The sequence below is a fragment of the Microchirus variegatus genome (assembly GCF_963457635.1).
Source record: "Microchirus variegatus genome assembly, chromosome: 23".
In the NCBI taxonomy this organism is placed as follows: Eukaryota; Metazoa; Chordata; class Actinopteri; order Pleuronectiformes; family Soleidae; genus Microchirus; species Microchirus variegatus.
The window spans coordinates 10324392-10346166 of record NC_139824.1 but is presented as its reverse complement, the minus strand read 5'-3'; the positions used below and the strand labels follow the sequence as shown (position 1 = coordinate 10346166).

At 41.5% G+C, this 21775-nt stretch overlaps 1 protein-coding gene across 1 annotated transcript in view; it reads right to left on the bottom strand.

Moving 5' to 3' along the window:
- The window catches only part of nr3c2 (nuclear receptor subfamily 3, group C, member 2), a 66385-nt gene extending 44654 nt beyond the window's left edge, over positions 1-21731 (bottom strand). Inside the window, exon 1 of the mRNA XM_083909425.1 lies at positions 19939-21731. Coding sequence (XP_083765551.1) covers positions 19939-21722 — 1784 coding nt within the window. The 5' untranslated portion in view covers positions 21723-21731. The remainder of the gene's footprint in view (positions 1-19938) is intronic.
- Between the last annotated feature and the right edge of the window lie 44 nt (positions 21732-21775).

Here is a 21775-nt window from a genome sequence, read left to right as displayed (position 1 = left end):
CATTTCCTAGGAGAATGTTGTGCTCCCTCTTCTGAAAGACACACACACACACACACACGTTTAATGTGCATGATCTCTGTAATCTTCGCCTCCTGCTGAGGAACTCCTTCTCATTTATGCGGATTAAAGCCATTTGCTGCAGAAGGCAAATGTGCCGTCGGTGGAGCCAAAACGCCGACATTAGCCTCACGCTGGAGACTTGTGCGACTTTGAAGCGCGTTTAGTCGAACTGTGTCTTTAAACTCGCTCGTATCTCTGCGCCCATTGTGGCCGGGTTAACCGTACAAAGCACTTTCTTTTTTTTGTGTGTGTTTGTTTTCGTCGCGATAGCATCGGTTGCTGTTAACGAGGAGCAAATGCTGCATAAATGAACTCTGCCTAAACTCTTCCCCCTTTGCCATCAATCAGAAGTAATACCCTCACTGCTGATTTAATAGGGTTAGAATGGCTGCAGTAATAATGCTATAATGCTGGATGTCACTCACTGAAACGTATTTCCTCACTGGGCCCATTCGACATCTTTCCTTACCTGTGTTTGAAACCCACTTCTAGTCATTCAAGCTCTATACAGAGACTCCACAGAGTCCGTAGGCTGTTATTCCAGGTCTGTATGTAACGTAGTCCCTTGACATTTTTATTTTTCGCAGGGAAACAAGAGCTTCAACCCCTTTTTCTGCTCCTCTGAAATCAATTGGTGCAGTTAGGAACAGTCAAGTGTGAATGATACAGACTAATTCTCTTGGAGAGGGAGGTTAATGTGAAGCGTACAAGGTCAATGCATTTATAAAGGTAACTTTGGCTTCTCCGGTGACCTTATCTCCTCTCTTTTTTTCCATCCCTCTGTCTTTTTCTTCCTCTCGCATGAGCGCACACACAGCCGCAGAGTCTCTTAGTGGCTTCTTCCTACTTTACTCCATCACTCGTCCCTCTCTTCCTCTCTCTCTCTCTCTCTCACACACACACATCCCTCCTTCTCACTCGCCTTCCCTTCCTCCTTCACCCTCGTTTCTCACTCCTTTCCTTCTCTGCATGCAAAGAAAGTGTCTCGGCACATCACGGGGGCTCAGCGAAAGCTGTGCTGCAATAACAGGATTATTGAGCAAACGGCAAACAAACAACGAGACACAAAGCACAGGAATCGATAGCGAACGCGCTGGCATCATTTGAAGTAATCAAAATCCAAGTGGGGGCAGTGAATAAAGTTGTCAAACAACTGGCTGATCAGGATGAATGTTTTTTTTAAAAGAGTTTGTGGTGGGTTGTGTCAATAATAGTTTATTAGACATCAAAGGAATCCTTTCTCTCTGCTGATTTTTTTTTTTTTTTTTTTTTTTTTGTCGTTGGGCTTAGGCTGAGCCCGGCAGAGTCTGAGTCTGTCTGTGACTGGGGAAATACATTTGGTTTTGTGTTTGGCATTAATGTCCAGATGGACAGTCGCGCGGTAATCTGCTGCACTTCCTGTTTACAGCGAGTTACCGCTTTAAATCTGGCCGATTATAACACAATTATTTCACTTAATTTTGTAATGCACAATCAGATCTATGATTCATGCAGAGGGAGCTACGGCAGCGGTGCTGTTTTTTTGTGCAGTTTCTGTATTTAAAAGGTACAGTGCTAAATATTTTAGTGCATATTTCAGCTTCTCCCACCCAAGACTATAAAATGACTTGAAAATTCTAAATATTTGTGCAGTTATACCTCGAGCTTATTCTAGGTCAAGTGAACAAACACAGCCATTCTTGCATTTTCTTTATGCAGCAAAAAAAAAAAAAAAAGGGGGGGGGGGGGGGTTTGGGGGTAGAGAAATCATTTTGTCCAAAGTTTGCCAAGGCAACCTGTTTCACTAAAACCTGAACTTCTGGTGTGGAACGTGAAAGTTAAGCTCCTGCCTGCCTGTCAGGTTGCAGCGAGGAGGGTGTCGATAAAAATGTTACATCGGAACTGACATGCTGGCAGCCTTTCGAACAAAAGCCCTGCACTGTCATTCTGCTTTACTGTCTTTCTGAGCACACAGTCAGTGAAACCCTTCCTTCTTCTGTTTCCTCCTCCTCTCTCTTTCCTTCTCTCTCCCTCCCTCACTCACTCTTTCTCCCTTAAACCCTTATACTGTAACATCCTCCGGATTTAACAGCTTAAATGTCACTCTTATGATATCATTGCCATTCAAATTAAGCCCCGTCGATACAATGCAAATGTATAAATGTAGGCCAATGAGTGGGCACCATTCAATCCAATTATCCATAATGAAGAAATCTCAAAAGCAGTAATTTTTCGTCATTTTCTGGCGGCTTATTGACTCTATTACAGCTGAATATAAATATTTTTTTTTTCTTTTTTTTAAATTTCCGGGTTTATTTTGATATATTTGTTGCTATAGTTTATTGATTTTTTTTTTTAAAACATTGTTTTTGCATATTATGTCCCCTTTAATCCTTATAAGCCTTTTCTACAGTATGTACTTTAGAAAAGGGCCTTGCTTTGTGGAGGCAGCCATCTTGTATCCATGCTTCTACACCACCCCAAAGAAAACTAACTGGAGAGTGCATTTCACATTCTGTAGCTGAAACTTACAACGTAAACACACTGGAGTTATCCAGTCCAAAAAACATTCAGAAGTTGATCGGACACTCTAAATTTCCCGCCTTTTCCCCGCCTTTCACCCTGTGTCAGCTGGGATTGGCTCCAGCAACCTCTGTGCCCCTCGTGCGGGATAAAGCGGCAGACAATGAATGAATAGCTACTGAAGTTTGCATGTTAACCACCTCATCCCCAACCAATCAGACTCTACCGGCAGTCTAACAGATGCAGCAAATGCGTAGCACCTGTGGTTTGGTTGCGAGTTTGACTGATTTCATGCGGACACTGTATATGCCAATATACTGGAGCGTTTCCAGTGTCAGCCAGTGGAGGCCTCCAACTTTTTTGGAGAATCAAATATTAGTAGGCTGTATTGATTTTGGAAGTCATCTCAATGTGCTTGCGTGAGCTCAGTCCTGCTGCCAAGTTTGTCTGGTCTGTCTACTCACTCTTCCTTTTCAAGAAAACACAGACGTCTCTGGGCTTTTTTTGTGCAACGTGCAGAGCCGCAATAGCTTTGTGCATCATCGTATAATAATGTCTCTTTCTAGTGATATTACTGAAGGGTCAGACTCATAGATAAAATGCAGTTTAATTGAAAATCTAGTATTTTATCATATGCACTGAAGTGTTTTGCAACTCTTCAGTTGAAATATCAGAAAGCAGACTTCGAGTAAAACATGTTGAGTCTAAATCTAGCATGGTTAATGACATTGTCTACGTTAGTGGCCACCAGCCAAAAAATATAAAGATAACAGAAAGATTGGTCTGTTTACCTTACAATCCTCACTCCCTTCAGGCATTAGTGGCTCTTCACATGCATGCCAAAACAAACCAAAGCAACTCTTCTTTGAATCAACCCATATCTTTCTATTAAAACAACTGCAATTAGTTGTCTCCATAAATGGCTCAGAGAAATGCCTTTTCTTTTTTTCTTTTTTCCAAGCACAATGCCTTCATAATTAATTATACAGCACAACTCATTTGCTGGATAAATCCCTTTTTCTCTAATTAAAAAAAAAAAAGAAGAGCACAAGTTAAATGAGGTGTGGTTTCATGTGCGTGGATTAATTGTGATCATGTCACCCTTTACTGAGACTTTCCACCCAGAACTTCAGTCCATCTACTAGGAACAATATTAAATACATCGACAGGATACTTGCATTTTCCTTCCCCTCCCTTTTTGTTTTTCTTTCTGCTTATCTCTGATCGTCGTCTCTCCTTGTGGCATTTCCACTGTGCAGCTTCTTATCCAGTTCCACCTCACTTATTTTAACTGCAAAACTTCTCCGAAGGACTTCAGTGCTGCAGCTCCGTGTAGCTTTTGGTGATAAATTACAGTAAGGGCTTTTGTGGAAATTCATTTCATTCTAAGCAAATACACGCTGCACTCGCAGATACTATTGATATACAGCGCCTCAACAACTCCAAAGACAGCCTTCTATCAGGTCAGCATGTTACACATAGCAGAAAATCCTCCTCTTTAATGGGCTGCTGTGCCGCAAACACTAGTCGATCATCATTAACAGAAATAGAATAGTCATTGCTTCCAAGTGGAAATAGAAATCCCACTCGATCATTTTTGTAATCTCAAGAAAAGATTATGGGATTTGTTGCATATACGGTGTCATGGGTTCTGAGTGGCGATGTCATAATCCCGCTCAAACCTGTTTGCCAGCTTGACACGTTCCTTTTCTGTCCTATGGAAAACCGTGTCACTTTATAGCGGCGCAGAAAACGGGAGTGCTCACCTGGTGCGAGCGCGGTCGGGGCAAAATTGGCAGACAAGAAACATACATCAGCATTCCATCGCCTTATTTTCCTTTCAACTGGCTTAGCAAGATCAGTCGTCGCTGTCAGTTTGATGGGAACGATAAATATTAGCCTCTGTGTGAAAATGTTACATGTTAAAAAATGATATAGGGAACTAAAGCAAGAGGAAACCGATTCTTTATAGTCTGTTGTTATTCCGCCTCATTAAGTAGGTCAACACACCTTCAGGGATGTGTTGACACTGTCAACATGACATACCTTCCCTCCGACGAGCTCCCCAAACGCATGATACCTCAACCTAATTTTAATACACTGCATGGTTAACAGATGCTGCAGGCGTGAGAGTGAGCTCCGCTCTGTGAGGTCACGTCGGATCAATTACCCGATTCATCAATAGACAGCAAGAAGCAGCCTCCTCTGCTCTGACTGTGGATTAGCTGAATATATTCTCATTTAATCTGCGCCGCGGTGACCTTTCATCAATGCCATCTCTCCCTCTCTGACCACTGAGGTGTGAAGAAAGACAAGTTGACAGGTTTGAATGTCCTTCAGTGTCTGTCCTGTATCATTACCCATCTCAAAATAGATCGAAGCTATCTAAAAAAAGAAATGTGTTGTCATGCATTCACTGCGCTTGGTGGAGTTCTGAGCCCTTGATCCAACAGTAGCAGAAGCTGGAGGTTCTACCCTTTCTGGGGGTTTTCTACAGATATAATCGATGTACGGCTGTTACTAAAGGCATAATTCAGGTGTCGTATGAGGTCTTTACATACTGTCAACACCGCTGTTTCCATGGACCTTGCCTGGGAGCTATACACTTATAAACTCTTACAGATCACATGGCTGCCATCAGGGACAGCAGTTTTTACAGCTTTTTTTTTGTTTTTAATTAAAAAACAACTCAACTAATTAAAAACTACACCTGCGTAAGTTTACAACATTATAAGAATATGATTTTTGTGCTATTTGACAGACTTTTTTTCCGACTGGAAACTGAATTTCGTAAACGGCTCACTCTCTTCCACCAAAGTCCACAGAGAAAATCGGTGTTTTTAGCTCAAAGGGACACAGGAGCTGCTGGTTTGTGTCACTTAGGTAAATAAATTCAAATGACGGATTTCAAACACTGATGTCACAAGATAACTTAAAGGTGCCATATGTAAAAATGAGGCCAAAAACGGTTACTACATTCAAATTCAAAATACAGAGGTCTTTTAGGTTTCGTTTTCCGACATAACTGGCAACCCGTGGTTGCTCTGCAGCTGAGACTAATTCAAATATTTTGTCTGTACTGTTGTTGTTGGTGAGTTCAGTTTGTTATATGAACATTATTCCTGAGTCTCTGTGACATATTAGGAGGATTTTATGGCCAGTTGCTTTAGATTTATTACATAATGCACCTAATGGAAGTGCCAAAAAGTTAGTGGATAGTTGACGCCATCAACCTGTACACTTTTAGAAATAAGGGTTCCAAAAGTGTTGATGTTCTACCTGGAACCAGTTTTTCAAGGGTTCTTGGTAACACTAATGGTTCCAGTAAGAACCATTTTGATCCAGAGAACTCTTTAAAACCCCTTTCCTGAATAAAGGGTTTCAAAAGGGTTCTTGTTAACACTAAGGGTTCCAGGTGGAACCCTTAGACAAGCCGAAGAACCATGTATGGTTCTACTTTGCACTTTTATTTCTAAGAGTGTCCACCATTTTTATGGCCTTTAATCGTGTATTCTACACAGGGGAGTCCTTTCTATTCAATCTTTACCAATAACACATGGTTAAATAAATACACCACCAGCAAATACACCTTGAAGACCGACGATGCGTTGATGATGAAAAAGTCAACAGAAGGCGGGGCAAATTGTACATTATTCTCTCAGAATTCAAAGTAAATGTAGAAAGGTGAAACCACACTGAAAGATCAACATGTCCACAAAGCAGCTGTGTGTGTTTATGTGTGTGTGTGTGTGTGTGTGTGTGTGTGTGTGTGTGTGTGTGTGTGAACACCCCAAAGGAAGCCACAAGGGGACCAAATGCAAAGGAAGCCCACTGAGGGGGAATAACTAAATCATGCAGTCCACAGATGTTGGTTAAATACCACATTGAGGCAGAGAAAAAAAAAAAAATAGGACACAAACTGAGACTGTTGAGTGGACGTTGCGTGGACGTCCGAGGCGTTCTGTCTGATCGTCTACGTCGATGATGTCAGCTTGCATCTAGCACTAAGACAACAGCAGGACTATAAGTCTTACACGAACGCCGCAGTCAAACAGTTGGCAAGCCGGCACTCGTGAATGTCACGGAGAAACGTTTACTGTGATGTAGCTTAATATGAAATGAGGCTCTACAAGCAGACATAAATTTGGTTTTTTTTTTTGGCAAACAGTTCCTTCGTTTGCCAGAAGCTCTTTATGTGAAGAAGTTAGTAGTAAACCACGTCGTTTCACAGTGGCACAACCGCTGTCTGCTGATGGCTGTCAGTCCCCATAAAAGCCTCCTAACTACATACAAAGATTAATAATTATTCAGATATATTACCAGCAGGAAGGCATGCCATGCTGAGAGAGTACACAGCAGCTTGTGCTGTGCCTGAGCCTTCAAGGCTAGCTCTGCTGCGACCACTGCCTCCCCGCACCACGTGACGTGCTCTCATTTTCGACACCATTAATCTCAGGGTGGGTTGGGTATTGGGGGGTGGGAGGGTGAAATGTGATGCAGTAGACAGAGCATTCGACTCAGCATTTTTGTCTCGTCTTTATGGACTGTGGAAAACGGTGTGAGCATCACCTAAGTGAATGTGCAGGTGATATAAAGTTAGTGTATTTCGGAGAATCCCCCACCATCTCCACTTACTGTATGTGCTAATATTACAGTTTTAATGTTGTAGAATAGCCACTGTGGCCAATTATTAAACTTACGATTTTTTGGAACCAAAAGGAAATTCCTAGAAATTCCGCCTTAACCCCTAAGGGTCTTAAAACGGGAAAAAACAAACATCGCTTGAGCAGCTTAAGAACACGTTTAAGGGGATTTAAAGAACATGACACAGGCGATTCAGATACTACACTACCGTTCAAATGTTTGAGGTCACCTATACAATTTTTTTGTGTGTGCTTTCCATTAAAAGTCGCACTTTCATTCGTCAAAAGAGTTGCAAAATGAGTAGAAAATATAGTCAAGACAAATAATAATGTTGCCCTTCAAACTTTGCCTTTGTCAAAGAACCAGCAAAACTGTTCAGAGCTGTGCTAACATCATTGCACAAGGGTTTTCTAATCATCCAATAGCCTTCTAACGTACCATTAGAACACTGGAGAGATGGTTGCTGGAAATGGGCCTCTATACACCAATGTACCAATGAAAAAAAAAGCGCTTTTCCTTCAAAAATAAGGACATTTCTAAGTGACCCCAAACTTTTGAACGGTAGTGTATTATTTTTTGAAAAACTCTCACTCAAACTAAAACAATCGAAGGTCATCGTGAAAGAAGCCTCTTTTAAGTCCGTCTGAAGTCTTCACTAATTGACCAACCACCGTTCTTGTTAGTTTACCTTCAGCAAACGCTCTAAGACTTTTAAGAAATAACGTAATATAACGTCGTAAAGTTCTCTCTCTGTGTCTTCTTGCTTTCGATTTGTTCATAGAAAACACACAATATTTTCTTCTCCCAACCTTTTACACACTACAAGTACATTTTTAAAACAGATTTCTCGCTCTCTTTTTCCACAGAATGGTAATTTATTCCCGTTTAGGTTCTGGCACCTCTCCAGTGTAATCACTGAAGGGAAATCACTCCTTGAAACACTTGTGAGTGTTTGGCCCTTAATTCATATTGTATGAAATAAACATGTAGCTTTGTTCGCAGAGAGCTGTCAGTGGAGCTCGTCTCGTACAACCCCAGCGCAAATAGGACCTTTAATAACTACTGCCGGGGTCCATGAGAATAAAAACAGCATCATGGGAGCTCTACCTGATATGGCGAATATTGTCACATCACAAGACACTTGGTGAACTGGTGACATGGAACGGGGAAGTAACAGCACTTGGCTTGCGAATACTTCAATGCTCAGACAATGACCTATTTTATATAATCTATTACTCATAAATCATTCAGTTAAGGCAGCAAACAAAGAAGCAACTTAAGCGAGGATTTAGTAGACTTGAGGGTTAACGTGACCATTCACCATGGTGAATAATAAACACGTTGTGTATCTACTCGTGCAATCTGGATTAACCACTGAATTTGAGGTCATCGCTTTCCTCCCTTTTCATTGTCTTTCTTCTTCGGAAGTTATGACCCTGCAGCATTATGAGACTCACTGTAATTAAGACAATGACTGAAAATCCATTAAGTCAACACTAAGCGCATCACACCTGAATACAATAATTCCTCCTTGGTGACTCAGATATACTCCTACAATGATGAAGAGATGAAGTATGTCACTGGAACGAGAGCAAAATGAGTGAATAAATGACTAAACCAACTTATAAACCAACAAAAATGAAGAAACCTTCTCTTCTGTTCAGGTTGCTGAAATCAAAATTGACACGACTGTCGGCAAAGTGTGAAAAAAGTGTGGAAAAAGATGACTCGCTCTTGTTTTTGTGGTCCTCCTAAGTCTAAGTACAGGAGATAAAAGACGCGACGTTGACTTCTGCACTCACCAGGACGTCAAAATGCTCCACTTTCTCCACTTTGTCCGTAAAACAGGCGAGAGTGCTGGCGAGGGCAACAGTATCCGAAAACCGGAAGTCCGTGAAAAGTTCTATTCTTGGCTCCACCGTGCAGCACAGAGTTCTACACAAACTTCCAGCCTCAGAGGATTTATCTGTCCAGTGGATACATGTTATATATGACAGCAATGTGCCTGCTAGAGCCTGCAAATGATCACTTTTCCAAATGCTAACTGCTGTTAGCTCCCAGTAGCCTCTGTGGCTGATGTCATTTCCTGTCCCTTAAGTTTTTTTTTTTTTGTTTTTTTTTTTTAACAGCTCTGGTGCTTCATCCTTATGGTATTTTGACCAAAGCATGTCACAGACACTTTCATTAGGTCACCAGGGAACTAGTTTAACTTGGAGAAATAGGGTATAATATGAGTCCTTAAATTGTGGATAAATACTCATCGTCAATTCCATACAGTTCTTTGTGCTGGGCAACACATCATCGATCCTCAACCCACTTTTAATGAGAGCTGTTTGCACAAAACACGTGGCAACTAATGTAACACGGCTGAGATTCTGTACGATCAAAACACTTCACCACTGCCAAGGAGGTCATGAATTTGTCACCGCTTGTATCTGTCTGTTTATGAGCAGCACCGCTCAAAAAGTTAAAAGACGGATTTGGGTGAAATTTTCTGGGCATGTAAGTCGTGACATTTTCGGTGCCTCATTTCGGTGACTGAGCTGCTCGTCCCTCTTGCAGCTTCAGCTCTCTTTGAGGCTCTGTGAATGTGATTTAAATGTCTGCCCCAGCTTTGAAAAAAGTCAGGAAATTCAAGTTTGTTCAAACACAAAATATATTACAAAACTGTTAAGTAGTGTAAAAAATATGTTTAGGGTTTTTCGGGACATGAGGACAGTTGTGATGATGATGATCGGCAATGGCGACTTCTGAAGAATATGATAATAAATTGTTCTTTCTGAATTGGGTTAAAAATAACAAAGGCATTATTTAATCTAGTCTAAGTATCGGTTTAGTCACTGTTTAAGCTCTTGCGCCATTTAAAAGGTATCACCTGCTTTTGGAAAATCCCCAAACGATACCCAACCCTTGTAATGACAGGTGCCCTCGATGGTTTGGCACCACCTCCGCCACTGCCTTTATTTCCTCTACAGTTGGCACGAGATTACATCGACGACGTAAGCCAGCGTTTAATAAACAGGTTAATAAAGCAGGAATCTCGGTCGACCGGATGCGCAGCGAGTGACAGATAACATTCACGTGTCGCTGAGCGCCGAAGCCGCGCGGCATTCCGATCAGTGGCATGACCATGTGACCATTCTAAATGATAAGCTGTAATTTACAGTGCAGTGTTGGCTGGGGAATGAAGGTAATTAAGGTTTGGTACCAGATAAACCTGAATGTTAACCTACATTTTTTTTTTTCTGTAGACGTCTTCCGCCTTGATTATCTTGAAACCACTTAGTGACGGTAAACCAAAGCATTGTGTTGTGTGGTTAGACAAACAAATTAGGTCCAGTTTAATAATGCACTTGATTTGAATTTTATCCAAATTCCAGCTGCTGAGCAGGACTGCAAATAAAAGTAAAACTAATTCCCAGACTCTCTCTCTCACACACACACACACACACACACACACACACACACACACACACACACACACACACAGTTTTCTGTTTAACAGGCATCTGTAGCTCAGTTGCAGGAAGGCAGACAAAACAAAAAAACAGACACTGAAGGGGAGAATGTTTGTTCGTGCCAGGTTTGGGGCAATAAATTCTACAGGGACAATGGCCATGACTGAGTATTTCCCAGGATTGTGTACAGTACTGACAGAGTCGATGCCATCGCATTGTTCTCATCAAATGTCTCGTTGGAAAAGGCCAAGCTTTTTTAACACGCGACCGCATCCAAAACCGCCACGATCACAAACAATTACGAGCCACCGTTGCCAAGTGGTTCTAATCTAGCCTAAGAACGGCAGCTTGTCAAAGTCACAAATGCGCGATCCATTCGAGTTAAAGCTGAAAACGTATCACGCATTCTTCTTTTTGGATTTTCGCATGAAAAGGATACTTTATAAATAACATTTTTATAAATCAATGTTGGTACTTTTCTATCTATCTAAGTATTTTGGTCGATAATGTCTAAATTTTATGGTCTAAAATGTTCAGGTTAGACGTTCAACTTCCTTTTAGGACTGGGCGATATTGACCAAAAATCATATCCCGATATATTTAGGCGTGATATCGATATACGATAAATATCCCGATATTTTTTCCGCAAAGTGAAAACTGTGAAATGAAATGTTCAGTCAAAGTCAAACATCACGTTACAAGTAGTTTTATTGAAACCGGCTATTTATATGTATATAGTCATATATATATATATATGTATATATACATATATACATATATATATTTATCATCATTATATTTATATTTATATTTATATATAACAGGCTTCTTCACCTGGTTCATTAATAAATCCTCAGCTGTTCAAATAATAAAATGTAAACTGTACAACAACAGGAGTATCTTTTTTGAACTATATCAATATATGTGATACACTCTTAGAAATAAAAGTGCTAAGTAGAGCCATATATGGTTCTTCGGCTTGTCCTCATAGGAGAACCCTTTTTGGCTCCAGGTAGAACCTTTTTAGTAAAGGTTCCTCCTGGAACCCTTTTGGAGTGTTCCACCAAGAACCCTTTTAAAACCCTTCATTGAGAAAAGGGGTTTTAAAGGGTTCTCTGGATCCAAATGGTTCTTACTGGAACCATTACCAAGAACCCCCGAAAACAAGGGTTTGGTTCCAGGTAGAACCTGAGCCCTTGTACAAGGACTCTTTTGGAACCCTTATTTCTAAGAGTGTATGGTCTAATTCCATATCCCATTTAAAAATATATCAATATATTTTTTATATCGATATATCACCCAGCCCTACTTCCTTTGGGTATTTTTTTTTTATTATAAAGCATCTCAATGAAGACTTCTATTCCATGTCTCTGCACCATAACACATAGACGCCTCGGTGACACACTTTTCAATGGCGAGGGAAGAAAAAAAAAATGAAACTAAACCGCATAACTCGACGACAACGTGAGGTCACAGCGAGGCACACGTGTTTTGTTTGTGTAACATGAGGAAGCTGACCCTTTGGTATTCCTTCGGTTATGAATTTCCTTGTCTCTTATTCCGTTAACAGTAAACACTTCCTGCCAAACGAGTTCGCCCGTTCGCGGCGTCAGTTCAGCTAACTGATCTCTTCAAACAGGTTCAGTACGATATAGGATCTTTTTTTTTTTTCTCCCTCTCTCTCTTTTGAGTTGCCACTTGATCCTGGGGGGCCTTCTTTTACCTGCTGGGTCAGTGTGTGTGTCTGTGAGGCTTCATACATGATTTGTGTGCAAGTCAGAATCTGACGAGCAGGGATTCCATCGGGTGATTTTTTTTTATGGTTTCAAGTGAATGCTTGACTAAGACCACAAATCAAGGTTGTTTTTTTTCCCCACTACAGAATACCAAAAAGAGACAACTACTCATTAGGTGTGCTTTCTAGGTCACTGTGATTTCTGTAGACTGTAGTGTATACGGCTAAAGCACATACATGCACATACAAAGCTCTGAAGAAACCATTTAAAGAACTTATGTTATGTTATGCTAAGTTCATCTTTTTTTTCCCCCATTCCCTACATAGGCAATTTCTTACTCAGCTATTTGGACAAAAACAAAGTTATTAAGTCACAGTCAGCAGCAGCTCCTTTTTGAATCGTAAGGCTGTGCTGATGCTAAAGTGTCTGTGGATGCTCGGCATGCATGTGTGTGTGTGTGTGTCTGTGTGTGTGTGTGTGTGTGTGTGTGTGTGTGTGTGTGTGTGTGTGTGTTATGTAATAAGGACACACGAACAAACACCCTCCATTTTATTTGAGCCAACGATGCATGGCCTACTTTGGGAGCCTCTCAAGCAGAGAAATGTAGATTTTTTTTGTTGAAGCGCCTTCCTTTATCAGTATTTTGACACGATTACTTAGGCCGACCTCTAATTATACGTGAACGATAAAGACATATCTTGTTTGCTCCGTCAAGTAAATCGGGACACCAGAGGAACGCAATAAGCTGAGAGAGTGTAGATACAGTAGCTTCATCAACACCGAAACTAAAATATAGATCTCGTTGCTTTTTATTGCTCTACATCAGGGGTCTCAAACTCAAATGACCTGGGGGCCAATGTGCATCTATTGTGGTCAACAGGGGGCCGGCCTAGAGAACAAAAAGTGGGGAAAAAAACAATATTGCACCATGATATCACACATATACTTAATAATACTATTTATGATGCAAAATGAATGTATTACTATCAAAAACAGACATTTATTTTAAACTACATTAATAATAGTGTGGACAACTGTAATTAAAATTCGTACCAGGAGCCTTTTGGGCCTCTGCCATTTGCGGAACGGGCCCTAATAAACAAATGTTATATTATGTAATTGAATGTTGTATATGGTACATTTAATAATGGGATAATTATGACCAAATGTCTTATTATTACTGTTATGTGCCTCGGCTACACACTGTGTTTAAAAGACAGTGAGGACATGTTTACATTATAACATGATATTAAGTGGGGGGCCGCATGTAATCGATTGGGGGGCCGCATGTGGCCCCTGGACCGCCAGTTTGAGACCCCTGCTCTACATGAATAATGCCCAACCAATGAATTAGACATCCACCAGTATTTACCTCAGTGGATATTGGCGCTTATGACCGGTTAATCCCTGTCATTTGTGATTTAATATGTACATGTTTTTTTTTTGTTTTTTTCTGTAGTCACGCTTTGCATTCAGAAACAAAGCACGCGGCTCAGGTGATCGCTAACACCACTTGTGTGATTCTTGCCTGCTCGGCAAACAAAGCACTTTGGACACAAAAGGCTGCCATTCAGCTACAGTAGTTCGCAATGCTGTAAAAAAAAAAAAAAATCAGGCCATTCATCACTACAAAGAAGCATACACTATGCTTTGTTGAAGCCCCGGTATTCAGTTTCCACCTTCTTTATACAGTTTGGTAATGACCCCAACAACAGAAGGGTATGTCAGCGGTAGGTAATTGAGAGTAGATCTCCAACTTACAGGCCGAGCCCAGCGGAAATCTGGCCCTCTGTCACCAGACTGTGTGTCAGGAAAAAAGTTCAAATGAGGACAAGAACAAGCATTGAAATCCCAGGAGCTCTGGCCAGCAGTAACCACACTTTTATTGGGGTGTCAAGTCTGGCCTAGAATGTGTGCTGTCGTTATTGTTGTTTTTGGCGGCCGTGGTGGTGGTGGTGGTGTTGTGTGCTTGCTGTGTGTGTATATGTGTGTGTGTGTGTGTGGTTTGTGCGTGGGAGAGGGGAGAGTAAAGACTTTTTTTTTTTTTTTTTTTTTTTTTTTACAGGGTTTCTCTTCCGTGCTACAAAAGCATCCGATCATTGTGCCACACCAACACTGTTGGTTCTTTTTAAAAAAAAAGATGACTGTCACTATAGGTAGGGGAAAAAAAAAACGTCCATTCATGTCGCCCACATTGCAATTCAAATTAAGATAACACTGTGGAACATTTAAATCAGATCTGCCATTTCCTTCTGTTCTGCATTTCATTTTTTATTTTTTATAACATGCCTCTACAGAAGCTACAGCCATGACCAGACGTATGAATTTAAATTGTCCGTCTCCATCCCATTCACACGGACATGCAACCGCATGAAGACCTCGAGGGCACGGCTGCTGCACAACACCACCCACACCGAGAGGTGATTTATAATTTTTTTTTTTTTTCTTTTTTAAACTGCAACCTTGTTTTTATATTAAGGCTTTTTTCATTCAGGTTTTAAACATGTGTTTATTCAATCATTTTTTAAAAGAAAGAGGAATGGTTCAAGGCTCATTACAGTGTTTGGTTGTCATTTTTCTGTTTGTTATATACCAAGTGTGATTGTATATTTATACCACAAAAACATTCTGTAGGAGTAAACTACTACGTCACTGGTTGGAACAGGCAAAGACAGGGCTGTCAAAAATGAAAAATCTGCATCCCCAATTTAATGCGATAAAAAACGCTTTTCGATATCATGAGAGCGTTAAGCTACTTCTCTGTTGTGAAAATATCTCCAAGCACCGTCGTCTACTGTGTGGTTTGTACCCGGTCGGCACGATCTAATCGTTTGATCCCACTTTCCAACATAGTGAGAACGTTTCTAATCACTTGATCCTAGTATCCAACATCTGACACCGTTTCCCCTTGATTCAGCCTCGTTCAGCCATTCCAAACCTTTGCTCAAAAGCACACGACGTTAAAAAAAAAAAAAAAAAGAAATCCTTCTCTTTAACTTAAATGTCTCAATTGTGTTTTTGTTTTTTTTAAGTCTTTACCAGGCTTTTTGTTTTTCCATTTTTAAAATTAGGATTTCAGTAGTAGGACCGATTCTCGCCTCTCACACTCAGAAAACTGCCGGTTTTTTTTTTTTTTTTTTCTCTCTCTCAGCTGTATTCAGCCTCCCACACAAACAAGCGATGGTCTGCCCAGATGAAAAAAGAAATGAAAAAAAAAAAAGAAAGAGGAACCTGATGGGCTTTTTTTCATTCAGGTTTCATACAGGCGTTTTATTCATTTAGATATTTTTCCGAGTAGCAGTAATAGGAATTGGAATAATTTACTAAATAATTGTGTTGTGTCTATTTCTAAGAAAGAGGACTGTTTTTTTTTTTAAAGTGTGGTGAGCACTGTCCCACCTCACAGCACTCCAAAACTCCACTTGAGCTGTATTTGCATCTGCCATCAACAGAGCTTAAATATTAGGAACTTTGGAAACACTTTTTTTGTAGGAAATAACTTCTACCAGCAGTTCCTGCTTATTGTCAACTCAAGTAACCAATGCTCTTATCTATCATGTGCCTCTATTCCATTGTATATTATATAACTTGGCACACTGCGATTAGACTTCCTTGGTCCTAGTGACCATGAATGATCATTGTATTCGTCTCAACAAACAGTTATAATACATTACTTTGAATACCGGGTACCCATTAAAGGTGCATTATGTAATAAATCTAAAGCATAAAATCCTCCTAATATGTCACAGAGACTCAGGAATAATGTTCATATCACATACTGAACTCACCAAAAACAACAGTACAGCCACAATATTTGCTTTGTAGAGTCTCAGCTGCCGAGCAACCACGGGTTGCCAGTTACGTCGGGGAAACGAAACCTAAAAAAGACCTTGGTGTTTTGAATTTGAATGTAGTAATCGATTTTTGCCACATTCTTACATATGGCACCTTTAAAATTGATTTGATCACGAAATGTGAGCATGACAGAAAAATATGACCTAGTTCATTTTCTGGTTTGTCGAGGCTTTTTTGCTAAAGAAAGCTAAATGAAAAGACAATATTCCTCATTTAATGCCATCTGTAAATGAAACATTTGACAGCACACTGGAGAATGTGCCCGTTAATGCATAATCATTGCATTTCCATGATTAAAACAAGATTTCTGATTGTTTTAGCTTCTTAAATGTGAATATGTTCTCCATTTCTTTGCTCCACATAACAAAGAAATCATTAGAAGTGAATCGTTTTGGTTTGTGGATGAAAACAAGACATTGGAGAACATCATTTCCAGGTTGACAAACTCTAACATTTTATGGACCAAACGATAACAATCGACAGATTAATCGATCACAATAATCGTTAGTTGCAGCTCAACAGATGCATCCGTCGACATACGAGACCCACGGCCGTTTCCCTAACCACGTTCACCTGTAACATCCTTTCTGCAACCTAAAACAAGCAGCTGCCCGCTTCTTTCGTCAGCGACCCATAATGCACTAGGAGCCCCTGTGCGTGCCTGGTGTCGGGATTTAATTGGATATTAGTATCCAGCGGTGTCTGAATTAATCAAATCATTTACATCCATTAATTTAGTGGAGGAACATACAATTACAGCCTTATTAGTGTGCTCTCAGGAGTATGCCTTTTCATCCCCCTGCAGAACATTGAGAGTTGGCCGGAGTCCAGTGCAAAGCCTTTCTCGCCGCTTAAATCTAGTGCTTCAAGACGGCTATTTTGTCCACCTGAAGAAAGTGGCCGCAAGATTAAAGCAAGAAAAATGTCACGCTACACAAAGGTGTTATTTTTTTTTGATTCGATTGGCTACAGGAAAGTCTATTTATAAATAGGCTGAATCAAACTGGGAAAAAAAAAAAATATTGGCTTCCATTTTGAGTCTTTAATGTTTGTCAGATTATGAAATGATGAGGTCAGAGAACTGAAACGTTTTAGAGTAATTTCACTGGAGGAGGCATTACTGTGAAAACCGGCAAAAAATGCCCCAAATAGGGTGATGAGAGATTTGGAGATTTAAACAGCGAGCAAACATAATCCACTACACATTATTGTTGGTCATTTTTATCATCATTTCCGCATATATATATATATATAAATCACATTTTTCTCAGTACACATTATTCATCAAGAGAAAAATTAAGGAATTAAACTTTTTTCATAATGGGAATAATCAACAAGGGCAACTTCGAACTGTGATTTATTGGAAGAAGAACTAGACTCTGTTAAATAAATATTAATTACAATTCGGGTAAGGTTCGGTTCGGTTTTTATTTTACCTCTTTCCCCTCTGTTGAAAATATGAGTTAAAACTATTCTGCACAAAATAATCCAGACTGCTCAGATGAGCAGCCAGTTTTAATTAAAACCATTTACAGAGGAAGCTGAAGTGAGGGAGGGCGGAGGGGGGAACAGAGCCATGGGACTTTACACTGTGTCATCCAAGGCTTCAGTGGATCACAGAGTTTTTAGTTGTGCTTCTTTACTTTGCCTATTTAAAAAAAAAAATATTGCGCTGGGCGTCATGAATTCTGCCCAGAGATCGATCGACCGAACGATGTCACCGATTTTTCTTGCCGGATACAATCCACGTCTAAGTATAGCTGTCAATCAATACGATACTACCGGTGCGACTGCATCCCCCTACGAAAATGTTCCATTCTGGCTAAGACGTTTCAGTGTGTGTGTGTGTGTGAAATAAGTGTATGTACTGTGTGATGTATTTATATATGTGTGTGTTTGTGGCTGTCTGCTTCTCTGGCTGCCTGCCATGTGGCCCATCTCTTACTGTCATCCTGTCTGACATTAGGGCTAAGCTGGATCTCATTAGGACCAAGGTGGCAGTGATCCCGTCAGCATCGCTTTGGCTCCTGCCATATGGGTCGCCTCCAAGGTAACAGGCTGTATCAGTCTCCTCAGAGCTGCAAGCCTTGTTATAGCACACACACACACACATATATAGATACACACACACACACAAACAAACAAACATATCTACTCTCTGGAAAAGCTTGGACTGTACACACGGTGACCTAAATTAATATGTCACACAAACCAAACAACAAATACGTGGTGATAAGATAACTCTGGGGTGAATAAATGATACGAAAGAAGAAAAAAAAAGCAATAACAAAAATACCATGGGAACAGTTTTCTAATGCAATGTTTGAAGTGCACTACAGTAAGGCAGCTGGCAGTCAATGACCCGTGTGAAAAACGCTGCGACGAAACACTGTAATTAAGTGAATTTTACCCTCGTCCCTTCCTCCAAAAAGCTGGAGAAAGACGAGTGAAACGGCAGCACGATCAGAGCAAAGTCGGTTTCCGACGAAATTCAATCAGGAGGGGGGAAACTTTTTCATCCAATAAATCTCCACTTTGAGACTCTGTGCAACATCACTGCCTAATGTCCCGCCGATGTCTATAACACAGTGCTGGTACAGCGCCGTCGCTTTCTCAGCGGGCGTCTGACTCTTATCAAAGCCCAAGTAAGCAGGAAGTCGTTTATGACTTTGCTCCGTTTTTTCCTTGCGAGCATCATAGAAACTGAATTTATGACATTGCATGCATTAATGGATGTTTGTAATATGTTTTAGAAGATACACTGTCACTGTTACCTAAAAAAAACATCAAATTACAGGAACACATACTTTTAATTTACCACAAATAAACAGCCGGCGTCTCTCACCGGTTGTGTTGAATGTGTATTTATAGTGCGTATATGCATTTTCATGCTTTGATATTCAGTGTTATTAGTCACCCGAATATATTAGAAGCACAGCAGCGCTGTGAAAGTTGCACATCACCAGATTGGCAGCTATCATAGATTTTTTTTTTTCCCCCCTTTGGCCTGTTTGTTTTCTTTCAGCCCCCGACCACACACACACACACACACACACACAAAAAGCAACTACTTATTTAATCAGTTTGGCAACAAAAAGCATGTGATCAATCATTCATAATTTATGTTGTTGCCCATGGCCTAGGGCCCATAAAAACAGATACAGTATTTGTGTTACACAAGGTCTTAGCTGGACCTCCCGATAACAGACCAATAATTTGTGTCGTTGCACGTACAGAAAGGGCCACTGATAAGAGGTAAACTTTGTCTCTGTTTTACAGTAGGACACAGGGCACGGTGCTTGTGTTGGAGATGATGTTGTGATCACATGATACTAGAACAAATATGTGGGCGCCGTCTTTTAATTCCAGTATCCCCCCCCAGCCAGCATCCCCCGCTGCCTTTCCCAAGCTCCGCTGTTGTTATTATTTAGCACTTTTCAAAGCAAACACCCTAAATCCCTCGTGCAACAGGAGTCTAACTGTAACAAACTGGTCATCCATTTATCTGATCCTCTGGAGAGACAGACTCTTGGCTGCTACATAGGTATGCTTGCAAAAAAACAGAAAAAGAAACTGACGACTTCTGCTGTCTAATACAGCGAAAGTCTGAATGCCGATCACAACTCATTTCAAGCCAGACATCTGAAAGTCAGACTACATAGAGATATCTCGACTCTCCTTACCTCGACATGTTGTCTGTGATGCAGTTTTGACCTGGGTATCCTTCACCTCGGGATGACATGCCTGGCCGAGATTTCCACGACTCCATTAACGCAGTTACTGGTGAAATTAGATTCAACAAAGGGTTGGACTGGTCCCTCACATCGTGCCGCGTGATAGACATTGTTCCTTGGGCTCCAATCTGATAATGGAATGAGTGTCCCCCAGAATTAACCCCGACAATGGCCGACGTGGGCATGCTGTTGTTCTCTTGGTAATAGCTGCCATCATTCGACTCCTGCTTAACGCCCTTAGACATGACACTGTTGGAGAACACATCGGGCTCGTAGTTCCCATTCATAGAGACAGGGGGTCCTAAGATACCAGAAAGACTGTACTCGTCAATGTTATTCCTCAGGGACAAATAGGTTGTCTCAGACACAGGAAAGAGGCCAAGAGAGGGTGACTGTTCACAATAGGGCTGCTGATTCATACAGCCCTCGTTTTTGTTTGGCTCGTTCTTAATCTGCGTGATAAAGGGCGTGCTACTCGCGTTACATTTGGAGCTACCCAAACACATGCTCCTCAAGTCAGTCCCAGGCTCGTTCTTAATGTACTTAACCATGCCCATCTGATCCAAGCCCACGTTGAACATCTCCCCGTCGACCATCTCTACTTTGGGGAACTCAAAGTTCTTGAAGTCCGTGTCTGTGGCCAGAGCTGTTGCCTCTGGGCTGTTGGTGTCATTCTGCACCAAACCCAGTCCACCGGCAGGACTGGACACAGGAAACCCCACAGAGGACGGGTTCTGTGGGCTGTTGACGGCCATAGCGCTCCCCGTGGCCGGACTGGAGGTGGACGGCCTTACTGTGTTGCAGTTGTTGGCAGTGCAGCCGCCACCGGTGGGGCTGGAGACGGACGACCTCATGTTACACGTAGTGCTGCAGGATGGAGGCGATGTCACACTACTCATACTCTGGGGGCTTGACATGGGAGACCTCATGACATTGAGTGGACTGGTGAGAGGTGGTGAGCCCACTGTAGTGGACTCTACGGGGCTACATGTGGCTGAATTCCTGTGCTTGATGTTGGCCAGAGTTACGGGACAAGACGTCTGGCTGACAGGACTGCTCACGGATGAACACATCGGTCCAAAGCATGTCGGGGGACTGGTGGTCGATGACACCATATTGTTGCTGCCCCCGGGGCTGGAGATGGAGCTGGAGTTCTGGGGGCTGCAGGACACAGATGAGGCCATCATTGACACGGAGCTCACAGGAGTCTCAGTGGTGCATTCTCTAGGCGTGGTGCCGGACTGCTGGAAACCAATTTGCTGTATCTTGGGACTCTTTGTGGTTCCACGGTTGGTCTCTTCGAGAGGCCGTCCACACACGGGATACATCTTCCCAGGGCTGGTGTTGCCCCCGTGCTGGTTGAAGGCAAAGTCTGCCTCCCTGGCAGCATTCATATAGAGACCCATAGACTCAGCCACAGTCTTGGAAAGCTCCTTGGAGTCCATTTCCTGCTTATGACCGTGGAGAGAGTTGTTGAAGTGTGGCAGAACAAATGACTGGTTCTGGCTCAGTCGAAGCATCGGCTGCTCCTGCTTCTTTATGTTGTTGTCTTTGCACTCGGTGGCTGCGATTCCAGCAGGGCAGCTGACGTTCACTATGTCCATGAAGGTATCGCCGCTGGCCGGACTTGAATCTTCTGTGCTGCAGCAGTATTCCATGGTGCTGGGGATCTGAGACCATTTGTTCTCTGTATCGCTTCCATCAAAGAAATTTGGGTATCTTTTGGTCTCCATGGCAGGCTCATTGATTTACCTGAAAATGAGACAAGAAGGAGAGGGAAATAAAG